This window comes from Geotrypetes seraphini, chromosome 6 (genome assembly GCF_902459505.1).
Source record: "Geotrypetes seraphini chromosome 6, aGeoSer1.1, whole genome shotgun sequence".
Taxonomy (NCBI): Eukaryota; Metazoa; Chordata; class Amphibia; order Gymnophiona; family Dermophiidae; genus Geotrypetes; species Geotrypetes seraphini.
The window spans coordinates 77,108,165-77,135,626 of NC_047089.1; the positions used below are offsets into that span (position 1 = coordinate 77,108,165).

Genomic DNA, 27,462 nt, shown 5'->3' on the forward strand with positions numbered 1-27,462 from the left:
CCTGGCATCTCAGTGGGCGAAGGCTTGCAATCCACTCTTTCAGCACATTACAGTGACTCCTTCGTTGAGACAGTCTCTTCACTGGTGGATGCTTTCTTCCAATCTCTCCAGAGGTTTGCTGTTTCAAATGCCCCTTCATCAGAAGGTCCTCATGACAGATTCCTCGACCTACGCTTGGTGGACTCATCTCAATGGTCTCCGTACTCAAGGGCATTGGTCCAGCACAAATTGTTGGTGTCACATATATCTGTTGGAACTCAGAGCGATTTTCAATGCTCTCAAAGCTTTTCAGCATCTTCTTCACTATCAAGTAGTCCTCATTTGTAGAGACAATAAAGTTGCCATGTACTATGTCAACAAGTAGGGAAGAACATGATCTCTTCCCTTTTGCCAGGAGGTTCAGAATGTTTGGAATTGGGCAATTCCTCACAACATCTTTCTGAAAGCCATCTACATTCAAAGAGAGAAAAGCTTTTTAGCGGACAAATTGAGTTGTCTTCTACAGCCTCACGAATGGACACTCCAGTCGAGATGGCCACTTTACAAAATTTATTCTCCTAAATTGCCAACACTCCCACCATCCCATTCTGATTAGCTTGGAGGTCACCCATATGTTGAGAATATGCTGCCTGCTTGTCCTGGGATAAACAGGTGTTATCCAAGGACAGCAGGCAGATATTCTCACAACCCACCCAACTTCCCTGGTTGGCTTCTTAGCTAGCTATCTGAACTGAGGAGACGCTGAGGAGATGCGCGCCCTACGTTGGGCGGGAAGGCACTCGCTCTTGCGTGGTGTGGCAGTCGCAAACTTTCTAAAGTTCTTCAAGCAAGTCTGTTTGCGAGGCTGTCCGCATCGTGGCTCCGTGGATGACGTCACCCATATGTGAGAATATCTGCCTGCTGACCCTGGATAACACTGTTACGGTAAGCAACTGTGCTTTCTGGTTCCCTGAGATTTACTATGTAATTTAGTACTCAACAAGGAGTGTCTGCCAGAACTCAATTCCCTCCCTCCTGCCCTGCAGCACCAGCTTGGCTTAGATCCTGAGCTATAGACCTCCCTCAGACCTTGAAGCAGCAGAAGCAGGCGGCGGTCCTGAGCCACAAACCCTCTCTCTCCCTTCCTCACCGAAAGTGGTAGCCGGTCTGCAGAAGGCAGTGGTCAAAACAGGCTACTTGCGGCCAGCCTTGGCAAGGCTTTTCCGCTAACATGGGGATTTGTGGCTCAGGACTGCTACTGTGCTGGTGCTTCGGATCAAGAGAGAGCTGGAGATCATAGCTCAGGACTGCCGCTGTTTCTACTGTTTCAGGGCTTGGTGGAGGGAGGGGTGTTAACGGCTCAGGATTGCTGCCGCTGGTGCTTTGTGTGATGTTTTTTTTCCCCCGGTGATTTTATTTTTTTGCTGGTTGGGTGAGAGTGCCGGTTAACCGAGTATCAGTTAACTGGGATTCTACTGTATGCACATTTGAATACTTCATGCCATGTTTTTAGTAAAGTGAATAAGGATATTGTTTGAACTTCACTCCTCACAATTTTTGTTTGTATATGCACCCCATGAATTAATACATGGTTAGTGTCATGACCAGATGCTCACAGATACTGCATACTAATGCACATGGTAACTGATTACTACACTTTAGTGAAACAGGTATAATAGCTTTTATTGTGTTAGCGAGGTGCATTTTTTTGCCCCCCTCCAGCACAACCTCTTCTTTTTCATAAATTGGTTCTTTTTTGCACATTTCTGGTACTGAGCTATGGCAAATTGCATCAATTATACAGTGCTGAGAAATTATCCTGTAAATGTTTGACTGTAGTGAGATTTGTATTACAACCATGTCTGCTTGATAAATCACAGTTCTTGTCTACTCTGTTTATCTGTTAGAATGTAATTTGCTAGCTGATTTCATTTGCTTCTCTTCTCCTAGAGCTATATGGAAAATAACATTAATTTTAAATCATTGAAAAATGTTGTTTTCTAATTTATTTTAATTTCAGACAGATATAAGAACCATTGGCAAGAGGTTCCTCCCAAATGACATCAATGGTGGAAAAGTGGAAAAGGTAATAGAAAACAATGAAATGTAAATTTATGCTTTTGTGTTTTTTAGAATACCTAGAACTAGTGTTATAGACATATGCTTGACGTTTTTCTGTAGTATCTAGAATTCATAAAAAAATAAGTATAATTTTTGGGAGAGTTCTTTATTGCATGTAAATTACTCACATGATTTATTTTGACCTGTTGCAGGCATTATGAGCTTCCAGTTCATCTGATTATTTGCCTCTCAATATCCTGGCTTTTGATATGGCTGATGAGAGATGTGCACTAGCATTTTTATTTGTGGTGCTTAAAGAATTCAGTTACTTACATAAACCAGAGCAGACTTGTTGGGAGGAAGGTTTCAGTGTGTGTGCGTGGCGAGGGCAACCAGCTGTTCTGATTTATTCATCATCTAGTACTATATTGTCCAAGTGAAATTGTGACACATTTGGAAGTGGTTTTAATCAAAGAAAAGCACAATTGGAGCAGAAACAGATGAAAAGGAAATATGTATTACTTTGAATACATTTTTATATCGCTACTAATGACTGGGTGGGTCAATTCAAAGTGGTTTACATGAGCTGCTGTAAGGTGTTAAAATACTTGAGCTTTTGCAAAGGTGCTACAATACAGAGTTAGAGGGCTAGATGCACTAAACACAGTCGCTAAGATCATGCTAGCCAATTTTTTGGCTGATTGTGAAACAGTGATCGATGTTCCAACAAGTTTCCATGCAAATTGATTTGCACGGCGGTTCGTCAAGAGCGACTTTGACACATGCACCTTTGATACATGCGCAGAGCTGGTTTGGGGAAGCCTGAACAGATAAATGGCAGGGTAAGCCCCAAAGCAGCCTCTTGTCACTGAACTGTTGGGATTTTTTTCTTTCTTTCTTTTTTTTTTTAATGGCACAGATGTTGTTCATGTGTTACACATGCACAATATCTGCCCGACAACCTCCCCTCTGACCCCAGTATTAAGAGGGATGCCCACTCCTTCTGCCATGGCGAACTTCTCCCCACCCACCTACCCTTCCCCTCCCTGCTCCCCTTCATAAAAAAAAAAAAAAAAGTTGGCAGGAGGGATGCCCATTTCCCCCTGCTACTGGATGCACCCTGCCCCTCTTGACCTCCCCCCCCCCCCCGGTACCTTGAAATTAGTTGACAGCAGGAGAAATGCGCAGTTCCTCCTGCTTCTCATGCCCGCCATTGCAAAATGGTGAGCTTTCCTGGTGCCATGGAGTGGAGCCTTAGGCTCCTCACTCTGTTTCCTGAGCCAACCCTCCCTGTGCATCATGGGAAGGCAAAGGCCTGCCATTTTGCAGTGACGGGCCTGAGGAATAGGAGGGACTATGCTGTCAACTAATTTCAAGATACAGGGGAGGCTCGGGAGGTGGGGGGCAGGGGGCATCCAGTGGCAGATGCAAAGTTAGGGCATCAGTTGGATGGCTGGTTTAAATATTAATGCCCTCATTTGCATGTCAGAATTGGAGAAAGAGCGACCATATGGAAACTATGAGGTGAGCCGATTTGTGCATTAGGTTGCCAAATACAATCGATTGCTAAACCAGTTAAACTGGTTTAGCAAAGATAGACAATCAGAAACTTTAGTGCATCTAGCCCAGAGTGTTTCTGTGATGGTTGTCAATACTGCACTCACTTTTGGTTTTGGTGTGATGCATTTAGACATCTTTTACATTTAGTCTTTTTGACTGTCTATACAATATTTACACACTACCTTATGCATTTGCATTGTTATACTATTGTATATGAATACCATGTTTACACACATCTTAAATAATTCTAGCAAATAATGTAAGCTGGTCAAGATTACTATTAACCATTCTAACAGTATACTATATTTACATCGTCCTAAATAGGTTAACCATTTCAACTAAGTAACTGTATTTACATGCATCCTAGTTAGCTCTGTTAAGGTTTAAAATAGCAGTATTTAACTACTTAATATTTACACTGCTATTGTAGGCTTCTTGGTTGTAATATTGTCACTTAAACATACTTGCTATCACAATGAGTTTGTATTTTGCTGGAAGATCCATTGCTCATTTAGTACAGTTTCTTTAGATTTATGTTATATTCCTTCCTTTTCTTTAGTCTGTTTTTGGCTTTACTAATTTGCTTCTGCTTCTTTGGACTTACAGCTCGCTCAGAATGGTTTGTCTTGATCTATGGACGTTAATTCACAGATGTCCAAGATTTTTCCTTTATATTTCCTTTAACAGCTTCCTTTTTTATTTTATTGCTTTTATATAAATACACAAGAATACTCTTATTCCAGAAATACAGAAAGAAAAAACAAATTAAAGAGATTAGTACATTTACAAAATTAGGAATATTGCTTTTCCCCTTCTTAGACCACAAACTTGGACAAGATTTTCCCCAAAAAGGGAGGAGTACTTCAATTGTATAACGTATTAAGTAAAGCAGTATTGGCTTATCGGAAGGTCCCAATATCTTAACTGCTGATTTAACTAAACAGTTCTGTTCACCAATTTCTTCAAATGTAAGAAAACCCTTAATTGCTCTGGTAGATAGAATGTATATTTCAAACCAAGATATTTAATCAAACATTTGCAGGGATATGCCAACAAGAATATAGCACGTAATGCCAAAGTTTCAGATCTCATTTCAAGGAATAATTTTCTTCGATCCTGCGTCTGTCAAGTGACATCAGGATACATTCAAATCCTTTTCCCATAAAGCAATACTTGAGATTGATGGAAATAAGTTCTAAATATGGCATTGATGTCATGCTCAAATACTAGTGATACCAATAATGTGGCTCTTTCTGCTGATTCTGACAAACTGGTTTCAAGAAGGTCAGATACACTGAGGTTTTCTCTTGCTTCTAAATTCATTGCTTCCACCTCTAAATTTGGACCTATTTCCTTCTTCATGGTAAATATTAGATTTTATTAACTGACGGTAAATTTTCTGGAGAAAACTTCAAACGTCAATTAGGTATTTTTTTTTATAGATCTAGAGGGGTCATAAGCAAAGATTTAGGAAAATTCAATAAGTTCATATTTAATCTGCGATTATAATTTTCAAGCTGTTCTATTTTTCTACTCAGTGCATTTTTATCCTTCACAATCCCAGTAGTCAGGTTTTGAAGCTGTTCCACATTAGCTTTTACTTGTTTCATTTCAGAAGAAAAATCATCTTGCATAGCATCTATTTTTTTTTTCTGAGAGTATCAACAGTAATTACAAGTCTTGAAATGTTGTTTAAAACTTGCTGACTATTCTGTTTAGTGTCTGGAGAACTTGCCTGTGTTTTCAGCCGCTGTGGAGTAGCTTCAACAGCGACTCCCAGCTCTCTCTGCTTCTTTGAAGTTTCTGCGGTATCTGCCCCTCGAAACGGGGGTTCTCCCATGAGAGTAGTTCCACAAGGGATCCACCGGCTCTGCTGCAAAAGGAGCAAGACACGGCAGTGGTACAGCAAGCGGAGGCGAAAGAGATGTCTCTAGGTCCAAGTCCTCGGCTTCTCCTCCTGCCGAAGAAACATCAGATAGCACTCCGGCAACATCATGGGACCAAGAGGCGATAGTATACTCCTGAATGGAGCGTTGCATTGCGGAAGAAGTCCTTGCCTCAGAGGATTCAGCTTGGACATTTCCTTTATGCTTTGTATGAGGCATTTTAGTTCGAAAGGTAAAACTGTTTGCAACTCTCTCCGTTGTCAGTTGGGAACGGTATCACACAACCGACGTCATCTTGGAAATCCCCCTCTCAACAGCTTTTGTCAATCTTGTCTAGGGATACAGACTGCAGCTGCTTCCAGAATTCAGCTTATATTGGGCTACTTGGAGGGTAATTTTGTAACAGAGTGCATAGGCTGTGAAGGCTGTAGTACAGTGGTCTTCATTGCAAATCCCACAAACCAATGGCAACTCTCCGAGACTTCTATGGCACCCATTGAGTCTGTGCAAAATATCATACTCCCCCCCCCAATCAGGATCTGACACATTTTGTTTCCAGCGCTGCGTTCCTGCACTCTTCGGGCCACGGGCAGCATGAATGAAGTAAATATGTTGCCTTCATCAGCCCTGGAAACTTTCCCTTTGCTACAGCTTCCTACCGCGGGAACAGGAAGCTGTAGCAGGGAAAGCTTCTGGGGCTGCCAAATGCAGCATGTTTATTTCATGCATATGATGCTCGTGGCCCGAAGAGTGCAGGACTACAGCACTGGAAGCAGAAGCTGCCAGATCTTGGAGGGAGGGAAAGGGGAAGAAGATGCCAGATCTCTGGGAAGAAAGATGGAGAGGAAAGGGGATGAGCAGAAAAGGGGAGGAGATGGTGTAAATAGATGGACAGGAAAGGAAGAGCAGAGAGAGTGAGTGGATGGCACATATGCAGTGTTCTCCCCAGAAATTTTTTCCAGCCGGGTAGTATGAAAAAGTAGCCGGGTGGGGCGGGATAGGGAAATTTGGTGGTGGGGAAAAATTAACCCCCTCTTTTACTAGCATTTTTAGCGCGCGCAAACCCCTGCGCTGCATGGGAAAACTAACGCCGGCTCAATGCTTGCGTTAGCATCTAGCACGCGTTGCAATTCCTCCGCGCACTAAGCGCACGCTAAAACCACTATAAAAAGGAGTAAAAGGAGCCCTAAATGTGTATTATTATTATTATTTTCCAATGTTCAATATGACTTCCTTTTTTAAGGTTTGACACTTATGCCAGAATATTTTTACTAAATTTAAGAAGTATTTGCCCTCTTTCAAATGGTATAGAGGTTAAAAAAAGGGAAAGGCGTTAATGAAGTCATTAGATTTAATCTAGCCATTTATTTCTGCATGAATTTAAACAACTGAAAAAAAAGATAAATATAGCTCATCCAGTCATACAAGAAATGGCTCTACAGCAGGGGTGCCATCACTTTTTGGGCTTGCGAGCTACTTTTAAAATGACCAAGTCAAAATGATCTACCAACAATAAAAAATTTTTAAAAACACAAAGCACACTGTACACAGAGAAAATGTTAATTATCATTTATATTCCTCGGGTTTTCAAAGAGATCAAGGCAGACGATTCTATGCAATGTCACCTCAGGAACAACTATACAAAAATAGACAAATATACCCCCTCCCTTTTTACTAAATCGCAATAGCGTTTTTTGAGCAGGGAGATGCATTGAATGCCCTGCGCTGCTCTCGATGCTCATAGGCTCCCTGCGCTAAAAACCGCTATTACAGTTTAGTAAAAGGGGCCATAGTGCAAAATATAGACAGCAGATATAAATTCTCAAAACAGACACATTTTGATCACTAAACTGAAAATAAAATCATTTTTCCTACCTTTTTGTCTTGTGATTTCATGAGTCTCTGCACTTCCTTCTTCTGACTATAAATCCAATATTTTTTCTTTCTGCCCCTCCCCTTTTCTTTCTGTCTCTCTTTCTTTCTCTCTCCCCCTGCCCCCCCAAGCCATCGTGCCAATTTCTCCACTTCCCCGATTCTTTCCCTACCCCCCTAAGCCACCATGCCGATTTCTCCCTGCTTCCACGAGCCAGGCCAGGAATGTACAAGCGACGGACTCACAAGACTTCACCTCTGATGTCAATTCTAACGACAGAGAGGAAGTTCCAGGCCAGCCAGGCAGCGATTGGCTGGCCCAGAACTTCCTCTCTGATGTCAGAATTGACGTCGGAAGTGAAGTCTTGTGCGTCCGGCGCTTCTACACGCCTGGCCTAGCTCAGGGAGGCAGGAAGAAAAAGATTGCCAAGGCAACGCGATTGACTCACATTGCCTTTGCGATCTACTGGTCGATCGCGCTCGACCATTTGGGCACCCCTGCTGTTATGGTATCCTGTCCTGACCTGAGGAAAGGGGTTTAGTTCCCAAAAAACTGCCTTATTTCCATTTCTTATTTATAAACTTTAATCAATAGATACAATACTACTTGATTCTACGTAAAGCAACAAAAAAATTTTTTCTACCTTTTGTCGTTTCTGCTTTAATCATCTTGTCTTCACTCTTCTTTCTAACCAGTATCTGTCCGCTTTCTTCCATGCAGCATCAGCACCTTCCATCCACTGTCCGCCCTCTCCCCGTTCCATATGGCATCTTCCCTCTTTTTATGCTCCTTCAATAAACTGTCTATCCTGTGCCCCTTCTCTTCTCTTTTGTACATGATTGATTTCAGCTCTGCCACCTCTCCATTTTTCTCTCTCTGTCACCACCCCATCCCCTATGCTCTGGCATCTCTCGCTTCTCCTTTGTTTCCTTCGCACCCCACAGTCTGGTATCTTCCCTTCCCTGATTCTCTGGTATCTCACTCCTTTCCTTTTCTTCCATCTCTCCCTCCCCCTCCATGCTCTGACTTCTCCTCTCTCTCCCTTCCTTTTCCCTTGGTCTGGCATACTATCCTCCTTCCCTCCAATCCCTGGCATCTCGTTTCATTCCCTCCCTCATCTTCTTTCTCCCTCCGGTTGGGTGTAGCAAGTCTCTCCCCCTCTGCTCCCTTTCCTCCTTCTGTCACCCAAGGTCTGGCGTCATGAACTTCTTCAGGAAGCAGCATTCACAATTCGCTGCTGTTGCCAGCTTCGGGCCTTCTTCTCTGTCGGGTCCTGCTTTCATGGAAACAGAAGTAGGCAGGACCCGGCAGAGAGGAAGGCCTGAAGCTGGCAACAGCAGTGAATTGTAAATGCTGTTGCTAGCCGAAGAAGTTCATGACGCCAGGCCGAGCACCCGGGGCAGACTGCTACTCTCCCTCCCGACCCTCCTATCTCTCCCTCCTTCCCATCACGAGACTCTGAACAGCACTGCTCTACTCTAAGCAGGCTGCTTCAGGGCTTTCTCCTACCGTGATTCCCTCTGGCACGTCACTGATGAGGGAAGGAGACAGAGATAGGAGGGTTGGGGGTGGGGGGGGGCGCCCGGGATGATGATGAGGCTGCTGCTGCTGCCAGCGAATCCAGCAAGGGTGAGGCCCCAAAGCACAGCACTGGCGGGCCCCCCTGACCATTTCGGGTCCTAGGCCTGTGCCTACTGGGCCTATCCTTTAATCCGGCCCTGCTTCCCCCCCCCATATGCCCTGACATCTCTCTCTTCCACTCCATGGTATGGTATCTCCTTTCCCTCCCTCCCATGTTCTTTGCATCTCTTTCCTCCTTTTCCTGATCTTCCTTCTCCCTCCTTCCCTTTCTCTCCCCAATTGGGTGCAGCAGCATTTCTCTTCCCCCTCCCCCCATTGGGTACAGCAGTATCATCAGCATTTCTCTTCCCCCCCCCAATTGGGTACAGCGGAAGCAGCATTTCTCTTCCCCCTCACCCTATTGGGTACAGCATCATCATCAGCATTTCTTTTAACTCCCCCCCAATTGGGTACAGCAGAAGCACTAGCATTTCTCTTCTCCCTCCCCCTCTAATTGGGTACAGCAGCATTTCTCCTCCCATTCACCCCCCCCCCCCCCGTCTCATACACCCGGCAGATTCGCTACAAAGGCAAGTTGCAAGTTTCCCTTCGTCGCTGACCTATCTCCCAAAGGTCAGCGACAGAGGGAAGCTTACAACTTGCAGCTCTTGCTTACTTCGGGCCTTTCTCGTTGCCGGGTCCTGCCTTCGCGGAAACAGAAAGTAGGCAGGACCCGGCAGCGAGAAAGGCCTGAAGTAAGCAAGAAGCAAGTAAGCTTTCCTCCGTGGCTGGCCTATCTCCCGCATGCTTCGGGGCTCTAATGGTCCGTGCCCCGACATAACTTCCGGTTTCGGAGGGAAGCCGGGTTCGAGTTGCTTGCTGGGTTTTGTTTAAAATCTGGCAGGAGTCTTTTGGCGGCTCTTCAGGCTGCGCGTTATGCAGTGGTGGCAGCAGGATTCAGCTGGGCGGGCATCTAAATTTGCTGGGCGCAGCGCTCGGCTGAAAAGCGCTGGGGAGAACACTGCATATGGATGGAGAGGATGGGAAGGGGAGAAGGGGAAAGGAGGGAAAGAACAGAGGGAGGAGATGGCGCACATGCATGGGAAGGAGAGGAAGGGCAGAGAGAGGGAGGAGTTGGTGACCATGGATGGAGAAGAGAGGAAGGGCAGAGAGAGGGAGGAAATGTGCACATGGATGGCGAGGATGGAAAGAACAGAGAGGGAGGAGATGGCACACATGGATGAAGGGAAGGGCAGAGAGAGGAAGGGGCATGGCACACATGGATGGAGAGGAGGGGAAGGGCAAAGTGAGAGAGGAGGGTGCACGTGGATGGAGAGGAATGGAAGGGCAAAGAGAGGGAGGGATAGCACACATGGATAGAGAGGAGGGGAAGGGCAAAGAGAGAGAGTAGATGGTGCACGTGGATGGAGAGGGGGGAAGACATGGAAAAGTAGACAGATTGAGAAGGAAGCAGAAAAATGGAAGAAAGTTGAATGCCAAAGATGGATGTGGGGCAGTAATTGAAGGAGAGAAAAACAGCAAACGGATAAGAAGGTTCTGGAAACAGTTAAGAGCACAAACAGAAAGAAGTACAGCTAGAGCCTGGGAAAAGATGATTAGAAAAATAAAATCGCAATACAAGAAAGGTAGGAAAAATGATTCAGTGTTTAAAATATGTGAGTTTTGATAATTTACATCAGCTGTCTGTTTTGTACTGTTCAGGAAGAAATGCATTTTCTCTGATGGTGTACTGCATGCAGAGTCTGGTATCATGGGTTTCAGTTGTGTATATTAGGACTTTTTAGTTTGTGGTCCTGTATTTGCATAGGGTTCATTGTGTTACCAAGGCCAGGTGTTCTGGTAAGAATGAATGTTGAGAATTGCTATTGGCATCATGGCCCCAAGTAGGAAGATATTTGTTGGCTCTCCTTCAGTCCATTTGGACCCAAAATGTCCCTCACTTAAAAATTAGCAAAGACCACTGCCCTTTGGCCTTTGGTGCATTTACCATGTTGACCCATGCTATTTGGTTTGATAAAAGAGGCCCTATGACAGCTGTGCCAGTTGGAATTTTGGCTTCGTTCTGTAATAATGCTCAACCTGTATATTTTGTGTACGACGTGACTTGCAAATAATTATCTAAATTAGGCACTCTACCCAGTCTTTTGGCCAAATTCAAGTAAGTGTAGTTTTTTGTTTGTCCATTCTGTTGAGAATAGCTGGTGCTCCAAATCTCGCAGTTTCTTACTTGTACGAGGACTCTCTTGACATCCTGTCTCTTGGAATGTTAGACTTGTTATGAGCCGCAGCTGTGCATGAGTCCTGCGGACTGGGTTTGAGAATCTCTGCTCTAAAACCAAAGGGGATTCTTAATGTCTAACAAGGAACAATTGTCAGATTTTGGGATTTCTTTGGTGTGTTTGGGTCATTTTAAAGAATTATCACTCTTGGAAAGTACATTTTGATGGAGCACAGTTTGTCTTTCAAAGGTTCAAGCCAGTTGTTGCAAGTCAATACAGCAGAATAGTGCAGTTTGTGAAAGCTTGCTTTCTAAGATATATATGCTACCAAGCATTCTCTACAATTTTCTTTGTAAATGTGTTACATTATGCTTTGATGTTCAGTGCCTTTAAGCATACTCATTCTTGCTCCTTCATTTCTCGCAGTACAAGCAGGCAAAAGTCAATATTGGCAAATGTCTGTAATGAAACATTAGGATTCTAAATCCAAAATCATTTCCACAGACTAGGATTTGTTTTACCTAATAAACAACCTCATAGAGAGAACTAGGTAGGAAAGAAGCGATACAAGGATAAAGAATAGCCATAATATTTTTGTCTGTTGTGTCCAGATCTGTATATTTGAATTTTTCTTTTTAAATCATTGAAGCAGGGCTTGACAAACCCTCCATGCTAGGTTGCCACGGAGATGAGAAAATAGGACCTGACACATGAGTTTTACATGCCAAGCAGCAGTGTCAGGTCTGCATCAAAAAGCAGCCTCAGCAGCCCCAACAAATTTCCTTTCCCACACTGCAGTGGAAGTGGGAGCTGTTACTGGCTCGTTGTTGTTGAAGGGGGAATCTGAACCATTAGTCGGCATTGGGTGAGGAAATGAGTTTCTTCATATCGCTGGTAATATGTATCAATAAAACAAAAACATAAAGGAAAAAAAATAATACCTTTTTTATTGGACTATAGCGTGTTTTTTTTGCGCCAGCCATGGCAGTAATAGCTCCGATGCTCATAGGAATTCTATGAGCATTGGAGCTGTTAGCAACATGGTTGGCGCTAAAAACTGCACTATGGTTTTGTTTAAAAAAAAAAAGGGGTGGGGGTGGGCGGGTAAGTTAGTCGAATAAAAAAGTTATTATTTTTTCCTTTGTTTTTGTTTTATTTTTACATATTACCTTGGAAGAGTGGATTAATACAGCTACTACAGCTTTTCATATTGCTGCAATGTTGCAGCAAAGTGTGACAGTGATGTTAGTATCTCAGAATCATCAGCAGCTCATGCAGAGCCTCTAAAGCAGTATATCGCAAACTGTGTGCCACGGCACACCAGCATGCCTCCTGAGATTTCTGGTGTGCAGCGACACACTGGCGAGGAGGACAGTCGTCCACGCCGGCTGCCTGCCTACAGGATGTGCCTCTCGCGGGGAAGGTTGCGAAGCAACCCATTCAGCGCGCTGTCATTACTGCTGCTGTTTTAGGAGGCCTTGGAGGCATGTCAGGTTTCACCAGTCCAATTTTCTCGGGTAACGAATTGATTCACCGAAGTGAATCGGGCAGCACTAGTGGAGAGTAGTTGCAGCTCCAGGAGTGGGTACATGGGTGATAGAAAGACTGCCATTGTACTAACTAGATTGTTTTGCATTATTTTGACCACATTTTGACTGGTGATTTATAAGTAAATAAATAGACATTCCAAGCATTCATAAATCTGGCTTTTAGATTCCAAGAAAATGTGTTGATGCCTGTGTTAACATAGGTAAACATTAATTCTATTACCATTAAAATTTCATATTTAATGACCGGTTAGAGTAAGGCTGCTAGGTACAGTATGCTTTCTGGTTGTGAAATTGGTGATTGTAGTATCCAGATTGTAAGAGCTTTCTTACACACAATTTAGATAGCTGTTTTTATTATTTACTGAACATCTATTTATTTATGATTCATTCTACAGTTTCCAAAAATGGCTAAATGTAGATTATAGAATGTAATGGAATATCTATTTAATTATAAATCGCCAGTCAAAATGTGGTCAAAATAATGTACAGCAATCGTAGTTAATACAATGGCAGTCTCTCTATCACCCATGTACCCACTCCTGGAGCTGCAACTACTCTCCACTAGTGCTGCCCGATTCGAATTGAAATGAATCGATTTGTTGTCTGAGAAAATCAGAGTCACTGATTCGTCGACACCTACCCTGGTGAGAATATTTCTAAGACAACTCAAAAACATACACATTCTATATAACATAATAGTTTAAAAACATAAGGATTCTCCAAATTGAAATGAAATCTTTTTATTATAATAAAAACTTAAGTTAGAGATAAGGGTGCACTTGATATCCTACTAAAATAAACTTTTTTTTGCTATAGCTTAGGTGAATCACTATCTCACTGAAGCAGTGTGTGGAGTAAGGGTGACACACTGTGGTGGAAGAAATTATTTTCTCTTTGTAACTGTATTGCATATGATTACTTAGAATTCTTTTCATTTCTGATTACAAGACAAGTTCAAGTAATAAAAGCTTCATTTGTTTTATTGTCTTTGGCAAACTAGCCTGTCTTCCAAAGAGCAAATGTCTGACTCTGAACCTCTAAGGCAGGGGTGTCAAAATTTGGCCCGCCAAACAATTACAAATTTGCACTTAAATTGGTCCGCTGGCAGACATTTTTTTAATCAATTGGGTACAAGCGCCGCATCAGCTGTAGGTTCTCATAGTATGCGTTATGTCATGCTTTGCTCGATGAGATGTCTTTCACTGTGGGTGCTGGGGTAGCGACTGTGCTCCCGCTGCAGTCGGCACGACTACAGCTTTCTACTGCTTCAGATTCATTTGCTCACCTTCATTTATAAGGGTTAGTGGTATTATAATGGAGCATATTTAATTGTTCTTTATTTGTTCTTCGTACATTGTAATGCCTTTTCTTTGTGTTATCATTTGATAAAAAATAAATTCTTATTTAAAAAAAAAAAAAAAAAAAAAGCAAAGAAAGAGTTGCATGAATTCCCAACATTGACTGAAATCTTTCCCATTTATATTCATGATAGATAATCCTGAAATACTGACTAATAAGATGTGGCTCATGGGGAACATTAGACTAAGAAAAGTGAAGGGGGTTTGTTGTGCTGCCTGTGATGTCACACTTATCTTCTATCCACACAGCCCAATATTTGTTATCTGCTGAAGTTCCATCTGTATGGGAAGGGTAGCCTAGTGGTTACTGCTGTGGTCTCAGAGTCAGAGGAACTGGGTTTAATTCCCACTGCATTCCTTTTAAGTTCGGGCAAGCCACTTAACCTCTATTGCCCCAAGTACATTAAAAAAAAGATTGTGAGCCCACTAGGTTGGAGAGGTTGTAACCCTATATTTCTACTAAGACTAAAGGGTCCTTTTATTAAGGTACACATTTACCTAAATAAAAGGACCCCTAAGTATCTTAATAAAAAAATTGGCCTGCGACTTAGCCTATATTTTAGATTTTGGCCCCTTATGTGATTGAGTTTGACACCCCTGTTCTAGGGTCACAAATCAGTCTGGTGTTCAGCATACCCTTATAAATATCTATTAAATAGATTTATCCCAGGACAAGCAAGGAGCATATTCTCACTGATAGGTGACGTCACCGATGGAGCCCCGGTACGGACACTTTAAGAACTTGGAAAGTTCTCGATGGCCTGCACCGCACATGTGCGAGTGCCTTCCCGCCCGACGTAGGCATGCGGTCCCTCAGTTTCTTAGTTTCCGCGGAGCTAAGAAGTTGCGCTTCAACGGCTGTTGAAGATTTTTCGCTGCCTTCCCGCTTGAGTGGCAATTTTTTCTTTATTTTATTTCGTTCTTTTTATTTTGGTTTGTTTTTAACCCCCCCAGAAAACCTTTCTTTTTTTGCGGCTCCAGCCCAGCGGAGTCTGTTGCCACAATTCAGGCCTCGACCTTCGATTTTGCTGAGGCCGTGTTTCCCTTCATGTCCCGTCCATAATCGGGTTTTAAGAAGTATCAACAGTGTGCTTGCCCTATTTCCCTCACGGATCCGCACCGCTGGTGCGTTCAGTGCTTGAGTCCAGACCATAGGGCTGATTCCTGCACCCGTTATTCATCTCTACAGAAGAGGACCCTCAAAAACCAACAAATTCAGCAGCAGTTACTCTTCGGCGCCGGTATGGAGGGTGATTCGACATTGGCCCCGGCGTCGGCGTCCACGCCAAAATCGGTGCTACATCCTTCGACACCGCAAGACTCTTCATTGGAGTCGCACTCGGTAGGTAAGCCGGCTAAGAAGCCTCCCCTACTCCTGTGGGTCCTCAGGTCTCTCATGCAGTGAGCCAAGTCCTGCTGACCTCGAGGCGCCCTAAAAAACGCTCGGCTCTGATTGAGGTGAGTGCCCCATCATCGGCCTCCTCATCTCCGGAGAGCAGAGAGTCACCGAAGGTACCGGCGAAAAAGCAAGCAGTCTTTGGACGATAAAATTGCAGCCATAATGCAAGTCCAACTTAAAGAACAATTGCAGCTTATTCTACCTGCCTTGCTGCCACAGGCTCCCTCGGTGCCAGTCCGGTCTGAGCTCGTGTTGTCGGCAGCGACCTTAGCGGTACCAATTACCTCTGTGGTGTTGACCCAGACCCTTTCGACTCTGGCCCCGATACCGATGTTTTTGGAACCGGTGTCTGCTGCCGTCCTCCGCAGAAGGTTTTTTCGGTGCCGCATGCTCCAGAGTTGATGTCGGAGCCGGTATGACACTGTTCTTCCGCCCATACCTCTACTGACTCGATGTCGGTGAGATCAGGTAAATTGGTGCAGAAGACTAAAAATATTAAGTCCTCGACGCCGGGTTCCCGGGGCCGTCTCCCACCGGTGCGGGACTCGGATCTTTGGGAAGATTCTGAAGAACTACTTGTCTCAGATGAGGAGGCCTTCTCGGATTAAGATCCCTCCTCCCAAGAACCTGTTCCCAAACAGAACAGACTTCTTTCTCCAAATTTTTGAGGGAAATGTCAGAGACACTTTCTATCCCTCTGGAGTCTGATTCCAAAAATTCTAAAGCATTTTTTGATGCTTTAGATTTTGATCAACCACCTAAAGAGTTTCTCAAGCTCCCTCTTCATGATATTTTACGGGAGACTTTCTATAAAAATCTGGAAACTCCTTTGACTGTTCCGGGTGCTCCTCGCAAGCTTGACGCCCTCTATAGAGTAATTTCTATTCCGGGTTTTGACAAGCCTCAGCTTCCTCATGAGTCCCTCCTGGTGGAGTCCACTCTGAAAAAGTCTGCAGGGGCCAGTGTCTATGCTTCTGTCACTCCTGGCAGAGAGAGTAAGACTATGGACCGTTTGACAAGCATTTATATCAAAATGCCATGCTTGCCAACCGGTCTGGCAATTATGCTTTTCATTTCAAATTCTATCTCAAGCACTTGGTTCAGCAGGTAGCTGCTCTTCAGAAGTATCTTCCTGTGTGCAAGGTCCCTTTTTTGCAACAATATACTTCCAGTTTATTGTAACTGCGTAAGTTTTTGATTCGCTCCATTTATGATACCTTTGAACTTAAGTCGTGTGCTACTGCAATGGCTGTGGCTATGCGGCGCTTAGCTTGGCTTCAAGTATCTGAGTTGGATGTTAACCACCAAGACCTCTTAGCCAATGCTCCTTGTTTGGGCAATGAGCTTTTTGGGGAATCTTTAGATGTCACCACCCAGAAGTTATCCGCTCATGAGACCAGGTGGGATACCTTGATTAAAAACAAGAAAAAGCCTCCACCTGCTTGCCCTTTCAAGCCACAGTCTTCATATCAGCGGCGTTTTACTGCTCGCCCTCTACAGGCTCCTCAACCTCGTAGACAACGGCAGCAATAGCAGCAGCAACCTCAGCAGCAGCAACAGCAGAACAAGCAGACTGCACAACCTTAAGATGCACAGCCTTTTTGACATGTTTCTTAGGAACATAGCCAATCTTCTCATTTCTCTGCCTTACCTTCACCCCATCGGAGGTCGTCTTCAGTTGTTCATCGATCATTGGGAACTCATCACCTCAGACCTATGAGTCCTTAACATCATTCGTCAGGGTTACTCTCTAAATTTTCAATCTCTTCCACCAGACAGTCCCCCAAAAGAGTCTGCTGCGAACCCTGCACAGTCCTCTCGTCTTCTCCAAGAGATGCAATCCCTTCTTCAACTCAGTGCCATCAAAGAAGTTCCTCTCGATCAATGGGGCCAGGGGTTCTACTCCTGTTACTTTCTGGTTCCTATAAAGACCAGAGATCTCAGACCCATCTTAGATATCAGAGATTTCAACAAATTTTGGGTGAAGGAGAAATTCAGGATGTTGTCCCTTGCGCTTCTTTATCTTCTCATCGATCAGAACGACTGGATATGCTCCCTATATCTCAAGGAAGCCTACACACATATTCCTATTCATTTGGCTTCCAGGAAATACCTCAGGTTTCAAATCAATCGTTGTCATTACCAGTACAAAGTTCTCCCCTTCGGCCTGGCATCTTCTCCCAGAGTATTCATGAAGTGCCTGATTGTAGTGGCTGCATCTCTCCATTCATACAGCCTTCAGGTCTTTCCTCACCTGGACGACTAGTTGATCAAGGCTCCCTCATCTCAGGAAGTGGGCCATGCAACAATTCAGACCATTTCGTTCCTTCAGCTTCTGGGATTCGAAGTCAACTTCCCCAAATCTCATCTCATTCCGACTCAGCGCTTTCAATTCATTGGAGCGATCCTCGACACTATTGTCGAGAGCGTTCCTTCCATCCGATCGTCTTCAGACGCTCATCCGTCTCTGTCAGCAAGTGCTTCCACTTCAATTCATCTCTGCCAGACACATGGTTCTTCTGGGCCACATGGCTTCTACTGTTCATGTCACGCCATTGGCAAGACTCCATCTGCGGACTCCTCAGTGGACTCTGGCCTCCTAGTGGTCTCAGGCGACCGATCATCTTTCACAGCACATATCTGTGACATTGTCTCTTCTGCAATCGCTTCAATGGTGGTTGACCTCCAATCTTTCCAGAGGTCTTCTTTTTCACTTGCCTCCTCATCACAAGTTCATCACGATAGACGCGTCTCCTTTTGCATGGGGAGCACACATAGACAATCTGCAGACTCAAGGTCTTTGGAGTGCCAGAGAAAGACAGTTTCACATCAATTTCCTGGAACTCAGAGTGATGTTTTATACCCTCAAGGCGTTTCAACATCTTCTCTGCCCTCAAGTCCTCCTCCTTTGCACGGACAATCAAGTAGCTATGTACTACATAAACAAGCAAGGAGACACAGGCTCTCTCCTGTTGTGTCAGGAAGCCCAGATAATTTTGACTTGGGCGTCAACTCGCAATCTGTTCCTGAAGGCTGTCTACATTCAAGGAGAGAAGAATTTACTAGCAGATAACCTCAGCAGAATTCTTCACCCTCACGAATGGACTCTCGACCCTGTAACTCTCCAGTCCGTATTTGTTCAGTGGGGCATTCCACAGGTGGACTTATTGGCATCCCCTCACAATCACCAGTTGCCCCAGTTTTGCTCCAGACTTTACTCTCCTCTCCGTCTCGCAGTGGAGGCGTTTCTTCTGGATTGGATGGGTCAGTTTCTATATGCCTTCCCTCCTCTTCCTCTCATATTGAAAACTCTGTTCAAGCTCAAAAGGGAAGCAGCCACCATGATTCTCATCGCTCCACGGGTGGCCCAGACAACATTGGTTCTCCCCTCTACTTCAACTCAGTTCCAGGGAACCCATTCTGCTGCCAATATTTCCTACTCTGCTTACTCATAATGAGGAATCGCTTCTACATCCCAACCTGCAGTCTTTACACCTGACAGCTTGGTTTCTCTCGGGCTGAGTTCCTTTCATATTATCCTCTCTCAGCCTGTCCGTCAAATTATTGATGCCTCCAGGAAACTGGCCACGCAGCAGTGTTACTAACAGAAGTGGACTCGATTTTCTTCCTGGTGTCTTCATCATGATGATCTGACTTCCTTGGCAGTGGAATTGGTGTTGGATTATCTCCTTTTTATGTCTGACTCTGGACTTAAATCTATATCTATTAGAGTCCATCTCAGTGCTATTACTGCTCATCATGAACTAGTACAGGGAAAACCTCTGACTGCTCATCCCTTGGTATCCAGATTCATAAAGGGGCTTTTCAATGTGAAACCACCTCTCAAGCTTCCACCTGTAGTCTGGGACCTTAATGTGGTTCTTTCCAGTTTGATGAAGCCACCATTTGAACCAATGGCCACAGCTCATCTTAAGTTTCTTACCTGGAAAGTAGTCTTTCTTATCACTCTCACCTCTGCCAGGAGGGTCAGTGAGTTACAAACACTAATAGCAGATCCACCATTCACAGTTTTCTATCATGATAAGGTGGTTCTGTGCACACATCCAAAGTTTCTGCCAAAAGATGTCTCTGACTTTAATCTCAATCAGTCGATTGTCTTACCAGTTTTTTTTCCCTAAGCCTCATTCTCTTCCTGGGGAAGGGGCTTTATATACTTTGGACTGTAAACGTGCTTTGGCCTATTACATTGACAGGTCAAAGCCTCATAGAACATCTCTCCAATTCTTCATCTCATTCGATCCAAACAAATTGGGGCATCCTGTTTCCAAGAGAACGATTTCCAACTGGCTCGCTGCCTGCATCTTGTTTTGCTATGCTCAGACCGGACTGGCTCTGGAGAGCCATGTCACAGCCCATAAAGTTCGAGCTATGGCAGCTTCTGTGGCTTTCCTTATATCTACTCCTATTGAGAAAATCTGTAAAGCTGCCACCTGGTCCTCGGTTCATGCCTTCACTTCTCACTACTGTCTGGAGTCTTTCTCCAGGCGGGATGAGCACTTCAGCCAATCTGTATTACAAAATTTATTTTCCTAATGGCCAACTTTCCCACCATCCCATTCTGTTATCTTGGAGGTTGTAGGGGTGTTTCCTTATTTGCACCTGAAGGTTAGGCCTCTCGGACATCAAGCCTGAACCATTGTCTGCAAGAAATCTTTCCAGCATGAACCATGAATGCAAGAAGAGAAAGAAGAAAACATCTTTGCTATTATGATGCCTGATGCATTCTGGGTATGTACCAGAACTGTATTCTAGTCAAGGACATCCAGCTATGCCTACATTCTCAGCCTGTGTGAATCTTGGGGGAATCATGGGTCATGTGCTGGTCTTATTTAACTTAGGAGCCTCTGTTTCATGGCCTGAGCGAGACTCTATACAGAAAGGCTATTCATCTAAGTTATGTTTCTGGATTGGTCCGGAGAAGTCATCTGATGAACCAAGTGGAATGTGCCTAATTATTAATTTAGTCTGTGTTAGGATGTGAGGGAGCTCACATTTTATCAAAGGTTTTTTCTGCACATCTTCTATAATAATTAAGACCTGAAAAGTTACCTCTTGTGACTCTCTGCCAGAGAGAGAGAGAACCGGACTTTTATACATCTGGATTCCATCACATAAAGGAAACCTTTGCTGCCAACCTAATTTACAGCTGTTCCAGTGCCTAAGGGACTCTTGTTCCTGGACCAAGAGAATTCTTATCTTCAGTGCTGAGTAGAAGACGTCTTCCCTTTCACCTGATTTTGTGCTACGGCCTAATCGGATGGTGAGAATAAGGAATTATATGTCTTTTCAGCTGGGTTAGAGAGAATTTGATTGCCTTTGGGACAAGGAAGTAAAGTTACTTTTGGTGATAAACTGTAATAGAATGCTGCTAATCAGGAATTATTATAAGGAATTATTTAGAGTGTAAGAATTAGTTTTACTCATTTATCTAGCAAGTGTGGTGTGATAATTATGTAATGATATATATATATATATATGTATTCAGAGACGTGAACAAATAATTATTTTATTATTTACTGCTGGCTTATGAATTATATTTCTAATAAAAGTATTTCACATAGCCTTGGTCTCTATTCTTAGTATAAACTGGCAAAATAACGAACCTTGGATAAGGAGATTATGGTTTTCCCTAGCATCTGACAAACAGGCACGTATTTATTTATGTAACTGATTTGTCATCCATAAATCTTTTTACAAGATCACCCATCAGTGAGAATATGCTGCCTGCTTGTCCTGGGATAAAGCACAGTTACTTACCGTAACATCCAGGAACAGCAGGCAGATATTCTCACAACCCACCCTCCTTCTTGGGTTGGTTTCTTAGCTGGCTTATCTTAATTGAGGGACCGCGCGCCTACGTCGGGCGTGAAGGCACTCGCGCATGCACGGTGCGGGCCATCGAGAACTTTCCAAGTTCTTAAAGTGTCCGTACTCGGACTCCGTCGGTGATGTTACCCATCATTGAGAATATTGAGAATATTTGCCTGCTGTCCCTGTATAACACCTGTTACGGTAAGTAACTGTGCTTTTCATGCACATAGCCTAATTTCACATGCAGATGTGCTTTATATATGTTTATTAAGAATATCCAAACAAATCAGGCAGTTTTGTGGCCCCTGGCTGGAACTGGACACTTTTTTTTTTTTAAATTTAATAAAGCAATCTTTTATTTTGGCCTAACACTTCTTTCTGTTTCTGTCACATTTATATTTGTAAAGAGACTATCACTGCTTTGATTTAGTTATACCGTACATAGCAGATTCTGTTCAAAGTTCCCAGTCTTAGACTTTTCATGTTTGATATGAAGACAGCTTTTGGATGTTTGAAATGGAAGTGGCAAGTGAAGTTCGAATTCTTTTACTTTTTTGTTAGCTGCTTTTGTCGTTCTGTTTCTTTATTCTTCAACAAGCAGAACTTGAGTCAGTTACACAAATGGGTGACAACATTACATTTAGTTCTGAGCTCTGGGAGCATTGTCCCGTCCCAGTGACATGTAAAGTGCTGAGCATAAGCAGTCCTTCCCGTAACCAGTATTCTCCTCAGGTTTTTTTTTTTTTTTATAATTTCTGGTTTTGTTTTTGGCCAGTGACTTTTGTCAGACTTCTCCTTAACTATATTCTCTATTATTTTCCTTTAAACAAAAAAAGTTTTTTCTCTTTTCTTGTGCTGTCACTATCTACCTGAGTATGAAAGAAAGTAGCAAGTGTGTTGAAATAAGTCTTTGCATGTTGTGATATGTCTCAAGGTTACTCATGCACAGTTATGGCTCAGTGCAAGTCTAACATTCCAAAAGCAGGATGTTGGGAGAGTCCTTGTGCGAATCAAGTAAGAAACTATTTAGAGTGGACAAGATGGATGTCTGAAATTCTGTCGGCATTTTACTTGCGGAGAACTCTTGTGGACATTTTTTCTGTTTTCCAGATATGTCTAATTCCAAAAGTAAAAGGAATGTGAATGTGCAGCCACTGCCTGCACAAACATTTTCCCCATTACAGCAGACTCTTGACAGGTTTACTGTCATACCTCCACCTCAGCAGTTCGGATGCCAAGGCCCTGTATTGTGCAATGAGGAAGGAGTGGTGGTGTTCTTGGAGCTGGACACATTGTTGTCTCTGGGTGTCATACATCCACTGTGTTCAGCCAGAATTCCCAAGAGAGTTGAAGACACATGGGAACTGGAGGGGCCATTGGAGACTGGAGCGATATTTGGGGGCCAGAGTGACCAGGGAAGTGAGTTTGGAGGAGCCTGGTTATACTTTTAGAAGTGTTAGGAAGACCCAAAGTGCCTGGTGATGGTGAAGTAACAGGAAGTGACCACTTGGCCCTTTTACACTAATGCAGTACAAAAATCAATGAAAATTGCTTTAAAAGAGAGAAAAAACATCAATCAGAATACTCATAATTCAGGCAGCATTCAGATGCTCAGGCAGTACTTGATCTATCTCAATGTAAAAAGTGTGAACAGCCTGTGAGTGTTGCTGTCTAATGTAAAACTGTTTCTGGGATTAAAGGTCACTCCTAAAAAGATATATATAGATACTAGTCTTTAAGCCCGTTAAATTAATGGGTGCTAGAATAGATGTGTATGTGTCTGTTTTTCTTTCTCTCTCTCCCCTTGGCCGCTTTCTGTTTGTCTTTCTTTCTTTCTGTCTCCCTCTCTCTCTCTCCTTGGCCGCTTTCTGTCTTTCTGTCTCTCTTTCCTCGGCTGTCCACCACCACCACTTGCCTGCTTCCACTGTCCAGCAGTGGCTCTTCTCACTTCCTTTTACATCCCCCCTGTCCAGCAGCACCCCTTCCCTGCTCCCCCTGTCCAGCAGCAGTCCTTCTCCCCTCTTTTCACCTCCCCACTGTCCAGCAGCACCCCTTCCCTGCTCCCTCTGTCCAGCAGCAGCCCTTATCCCTTCCTTTTACCTCCCCACTGTCTAGCAGCACCTCATCCCTGCTCCCCCTGTCCAGCAGCAGCCCTTCTCCCTTCCTTTTACCTCCCCACTGTCCAGCAGCACCCCTTCCAGGCTCCCCCTGTCCAACAGCAGTCCTTCTCCCTTCCTTTTACCTCCCCACTATTCAACAGCACCCCTTCCTGGCTCCCCCTGTCCAGCAGCAGCCCATATCCCTTCATTTTATCTCCCCTCTGTCCAGCAGCACCTCTTCCCTGCTCCCTAATACCTGCTTCAAAACTGCTGTTCTTACCTTCCCTCCATCCCGGCTTCCTGGTCTCTTCTGGCCCACCGGCATGAACCGCAGCCGCCGCTGCTGCTCTTCATTCGCCTCTTCAAAGCAGCCTGCTGAGGATCGCCGGCCAGCTGTAGCAAACCTTACAGGCTGCTCTCCACCTCAAGAGCACGTTCCCTCTGACGCGATCCCACCCCTCCTCTGACATAAGGGATTGCGTCAGATAAACCGTGCTCCCGAGATGGAGAGTGGCCTGCGAGGTTCGCTACAGCTGGCCGGCGATCCTCAGCAGGCTTCTTTGAAGAGGCGAATGAAGAGCAGCAGCGGCAGCAGCAGTTTGTTGTCTGGCGTGCCAATTTTGAACACCCTTGGGCCTTAGAGTAAGTGAAGGCGGGAGGGGGGAGTTGCCAGCGTGTTCTACGCCTCCTTGTGTCCGTGGCCATTTAAAGGACTGCCACGGAGCTATGGATCACGGACGCAGAGAACACGAAGTTTGAAGTGCGCATGTGCACTTAGGGTTTTATTATAGTAGATATACACACAACTTTAATCAACTTAGAAACCAATGCTAATATCCAAAAGCCATAGTGGATTATAGAAATAAATTTTATAATGCTAGAACTGCAGAACCGAAGTATGAAACAACTAGAAGACAATGTGCCCACCCGAAAACTGAAATTCTTGTTAAAAAATGAGCATAAATGGCTGAGAAAAACGCTAGAGAACTAAAAAAAAAACCCCAAACAAACCCTAAAACATTTCAGCAGCCATTTATTTGCCTGATGATGACATCATTGGGCACCAAAAGTACTGTTTCAAAAAAGAAAACTATCTAAATGCCTATACAACATTGAAAGCAAAGCTACATCAATAAATGAAGATATACAGATATAAAAGTATGCAAAACCAAGCAAATCAAGTAACAGCTGTAAAAATAATCTTATATGCATCATAAAAATAAAAAATAAATATCATATTGCATAAATGTCTAAAGTAACACTAAAAAGCAAAAATTAAACAGCAATACATATAAATAAATACCTAGAAAATATGCTTAAAAGTAAAAAAAAAGTTATAAAACATATCTTTATACATTCACAACAGATAAAGCTGTGAACACCACCTAACAGTCTCATTACCTAGAAAATGTGTTAAAATGAATTGTCATAATAAAATAATATCTATACACACTCATAAAATAGATTTATAAAGTTGTAAACACCACCTAATACAGTGTCAGTAGACTCCATCTGTGCCTTAAGCTTCTGGTGCCTAGGGCTACCTCCTGGGAAGATAGGTAGGTGGTTTCATCCTCCCCTTGCCAGGAAAACACAGAGAGAACCTCTGTGAACAAGGCAATCCAAAGATTTAACAGTTTTATTGAACTATGTACAGATTTTGCTGTATAGATATATAAAGGCATACAAATTTAGCAATATTTCAATGCTTTGTTTTGAGATAACCTCTGAAATACATAGAAGACCATATATCTCACATTCTAATATCAACACCAACAATTTAGAAAGATGAAAACATATTTTGGAAGAGAGACCACGTAAAACATCATGTAAAAGTTATAGTTTAAAACTCTATTTGCCAGAATAGAGCCCTGGAACACTCTGCACCCAAACTTATCCATAGTTCTGCCTTCTCTCCCAGGAAGAGTACTGTCATAAGTTCTGGACAGGAAGAAACCAGGCATTGCTGTTCAGGCAAAAGGACTAATGGATTCAAAGAGTGCTGAAATAATTGGTTAAGAGAGTACAGGCTGTAAGAAAAGTAACTTATAAAGAGTGTTGATATTAGAATGTGAGATATATGGTCTTCTATGTATTTCAGAGGTTATCTCAAAACAAAGCATTGAAATATTGCTAAATTTGTATGCCTTTATATATCTATACAGCAAAATCTGTACATAGTTCAATAAAACTGTTAAATCTTTGGATTGCCTTGTTCACAGAGGTTCTTTCTGTGTTTTCCTGGCAAGGGGAGGATGAAACCACCTACCTATCTTCCCAGGAGGTAGCCCTAGACACCAGAAGCTTAAGGCACAGATGGAGTCTACTGACACTGTATTAGGTGGTGTACAAGGAGGATGGATGAGAATACCACCTGCACACCTGTCTGCTTCACCTTCTCTCCCAGAACCACAAAGTCACTTTTGATACGTTCTCAGGGGTACCTGGTAGTATCAGTGCCAACGTGGATGAGCAGCATCAGATAAGTCATCAGACTTGATGAGTCTCGGCAAGCTCTCTGTAACATCTTGGATTTTGGCACCAGGTAGACAGCATACCTATGACATCACATCTGGTCTGCAGATGGATGCTTCTGTACCCTTCAGATAGGAATCGCCAACTATCACTACCTTACGCTTCCTAGTGGTCATGGATCCAGTAATTTTGGGGATTTCAAGCTTTGGTTCCTCCTGTCCTTGGGATGCCCTCATCTCCTCCACTTCCAGGACAGCATACCGGTTCTTCAGTTCAAGGGCGGAGGGAGTCACAGTACCAATCTTGTAGTGTTCCGAAATCTGAGTCTAGCTGTCTTCCCTCAGCACAGCCTCTTCTTCCCCACAGCTGGAAATCTTTGACGCCTCGTGAACCATTTCATCGATATACCTCTTATTCTCATGGATGCTTCTCAGTTTTGCCAGCTCCTCTCTCAGTTCCTTAACTTCTTAATGAGAGAGTCAAGCTGAAGGCATTTTGCACATGGAACCACTCCCTCTGCCTGAGTAACATTTTTTGAGTGCATAGACAGAAGTTGTAACCTGAGCATGTTTGGTGATATGATGTTTCCCAGCCTTACTGTGGTGCAGAAGTACTTACTCCTGGAAGAATAAGGAAAGGGCAGAAAAAAACCTACCAAAGTAATGCCCTGTTCCTGTTTGACTGAAGAGCCTATAAATCAAAAAGCTCTACCTTGGGGTGGGTGAGACGGAATTAAATTAACACCAGTGCTTTTCTTCAACAGCTATTTGTGCCCTAATCTTATATTATGTTCTGAAATGCAACCTAAAACACTAATCTAGGCTAAAACACTGTTTTAAATTAAACCCTAACAGAAACTCTAAAGGCTAATATTGCCTAACTGATTTTGCTGAGTTTAAAAAAGAAAACTACAATGATATAACCTACTGAAACCCAAGTTTACATTTCCCAGACAGTAGTTCACAGGTTGCTGTGAAAAACTATATTTAATGCTGAGTCTCTTAAGAAAGTCCTCAGCCACATGGCCTCTACAGTACATGTAGCACCATTTGTCCATCTAAGTGTCAGGGATCCTCAATGAGAACTTTCAACCCAATGGTCTCAAGACACCAGACTTCTTTCCCAACGTCTGAGAGTAACTTCAAATCTCCGAAACTCGCTTCAGTGATGGCTATCGCCGATCAATCTCTCCAGAGGTCTTCTATTCCAAATATCACCACATCAAAATATATTAACAACCAATGTCTCTATGCTCAACTGGGGAGCATACTCCATACTTAAGGCTCTTGAAGCATACTCCAGGCTCTTGGAGCCTCCCATAAAAGCTCTCCATATCCATCTTTTAAAACTTCAAGCAATCTGCAATGCTGTATCCACATTCTAGGATCATTTCAATAAAGTAGTACTCATCCGCACAGACAACCAGATAGCTATGTACTATGTGAACAAGAAAGATGGTACAGGGTCTCACAAACTCTGCCAAGAAGCGATCCAGATATGGTCGAGGGTGATTCCTTGCAACATTTTTCTGTGAGCAATCTGCCTAACAGGAAAGGAAAACACCTTAGCCAGCAAGTTGAGCAGACTCAT

General features: G+C 43.5%; 1 protein-coding gene across 2 annotated transcripts in view; it reads left to right on the forward strand.

The window, feature by feature from the left end:
- The window catches only part of TDRD3 (tudor domain containing 3), a 308,084-nt gene that overhangs the window by 71,242 nt on the left and 209,380 nt on the right, over nucleotides 1-27,462 (forward strand). Inside the window, exon 3 of one of the 2 annotated variants that reach the window (XM_033948249.1) lies at nucleotides 2,000-2,065. In XM_033948249.1, the coding sequence (XP_033804140.1) occupies nucleotides 2,000-2,065 (66 nt within the window). The remainder of the gene's footprint in view (nucleotides 1-1,999; nucleotides 2,066-27,462) is intronic. The other variant, XM_033948250.1, reaches the window with a different exon arrangement.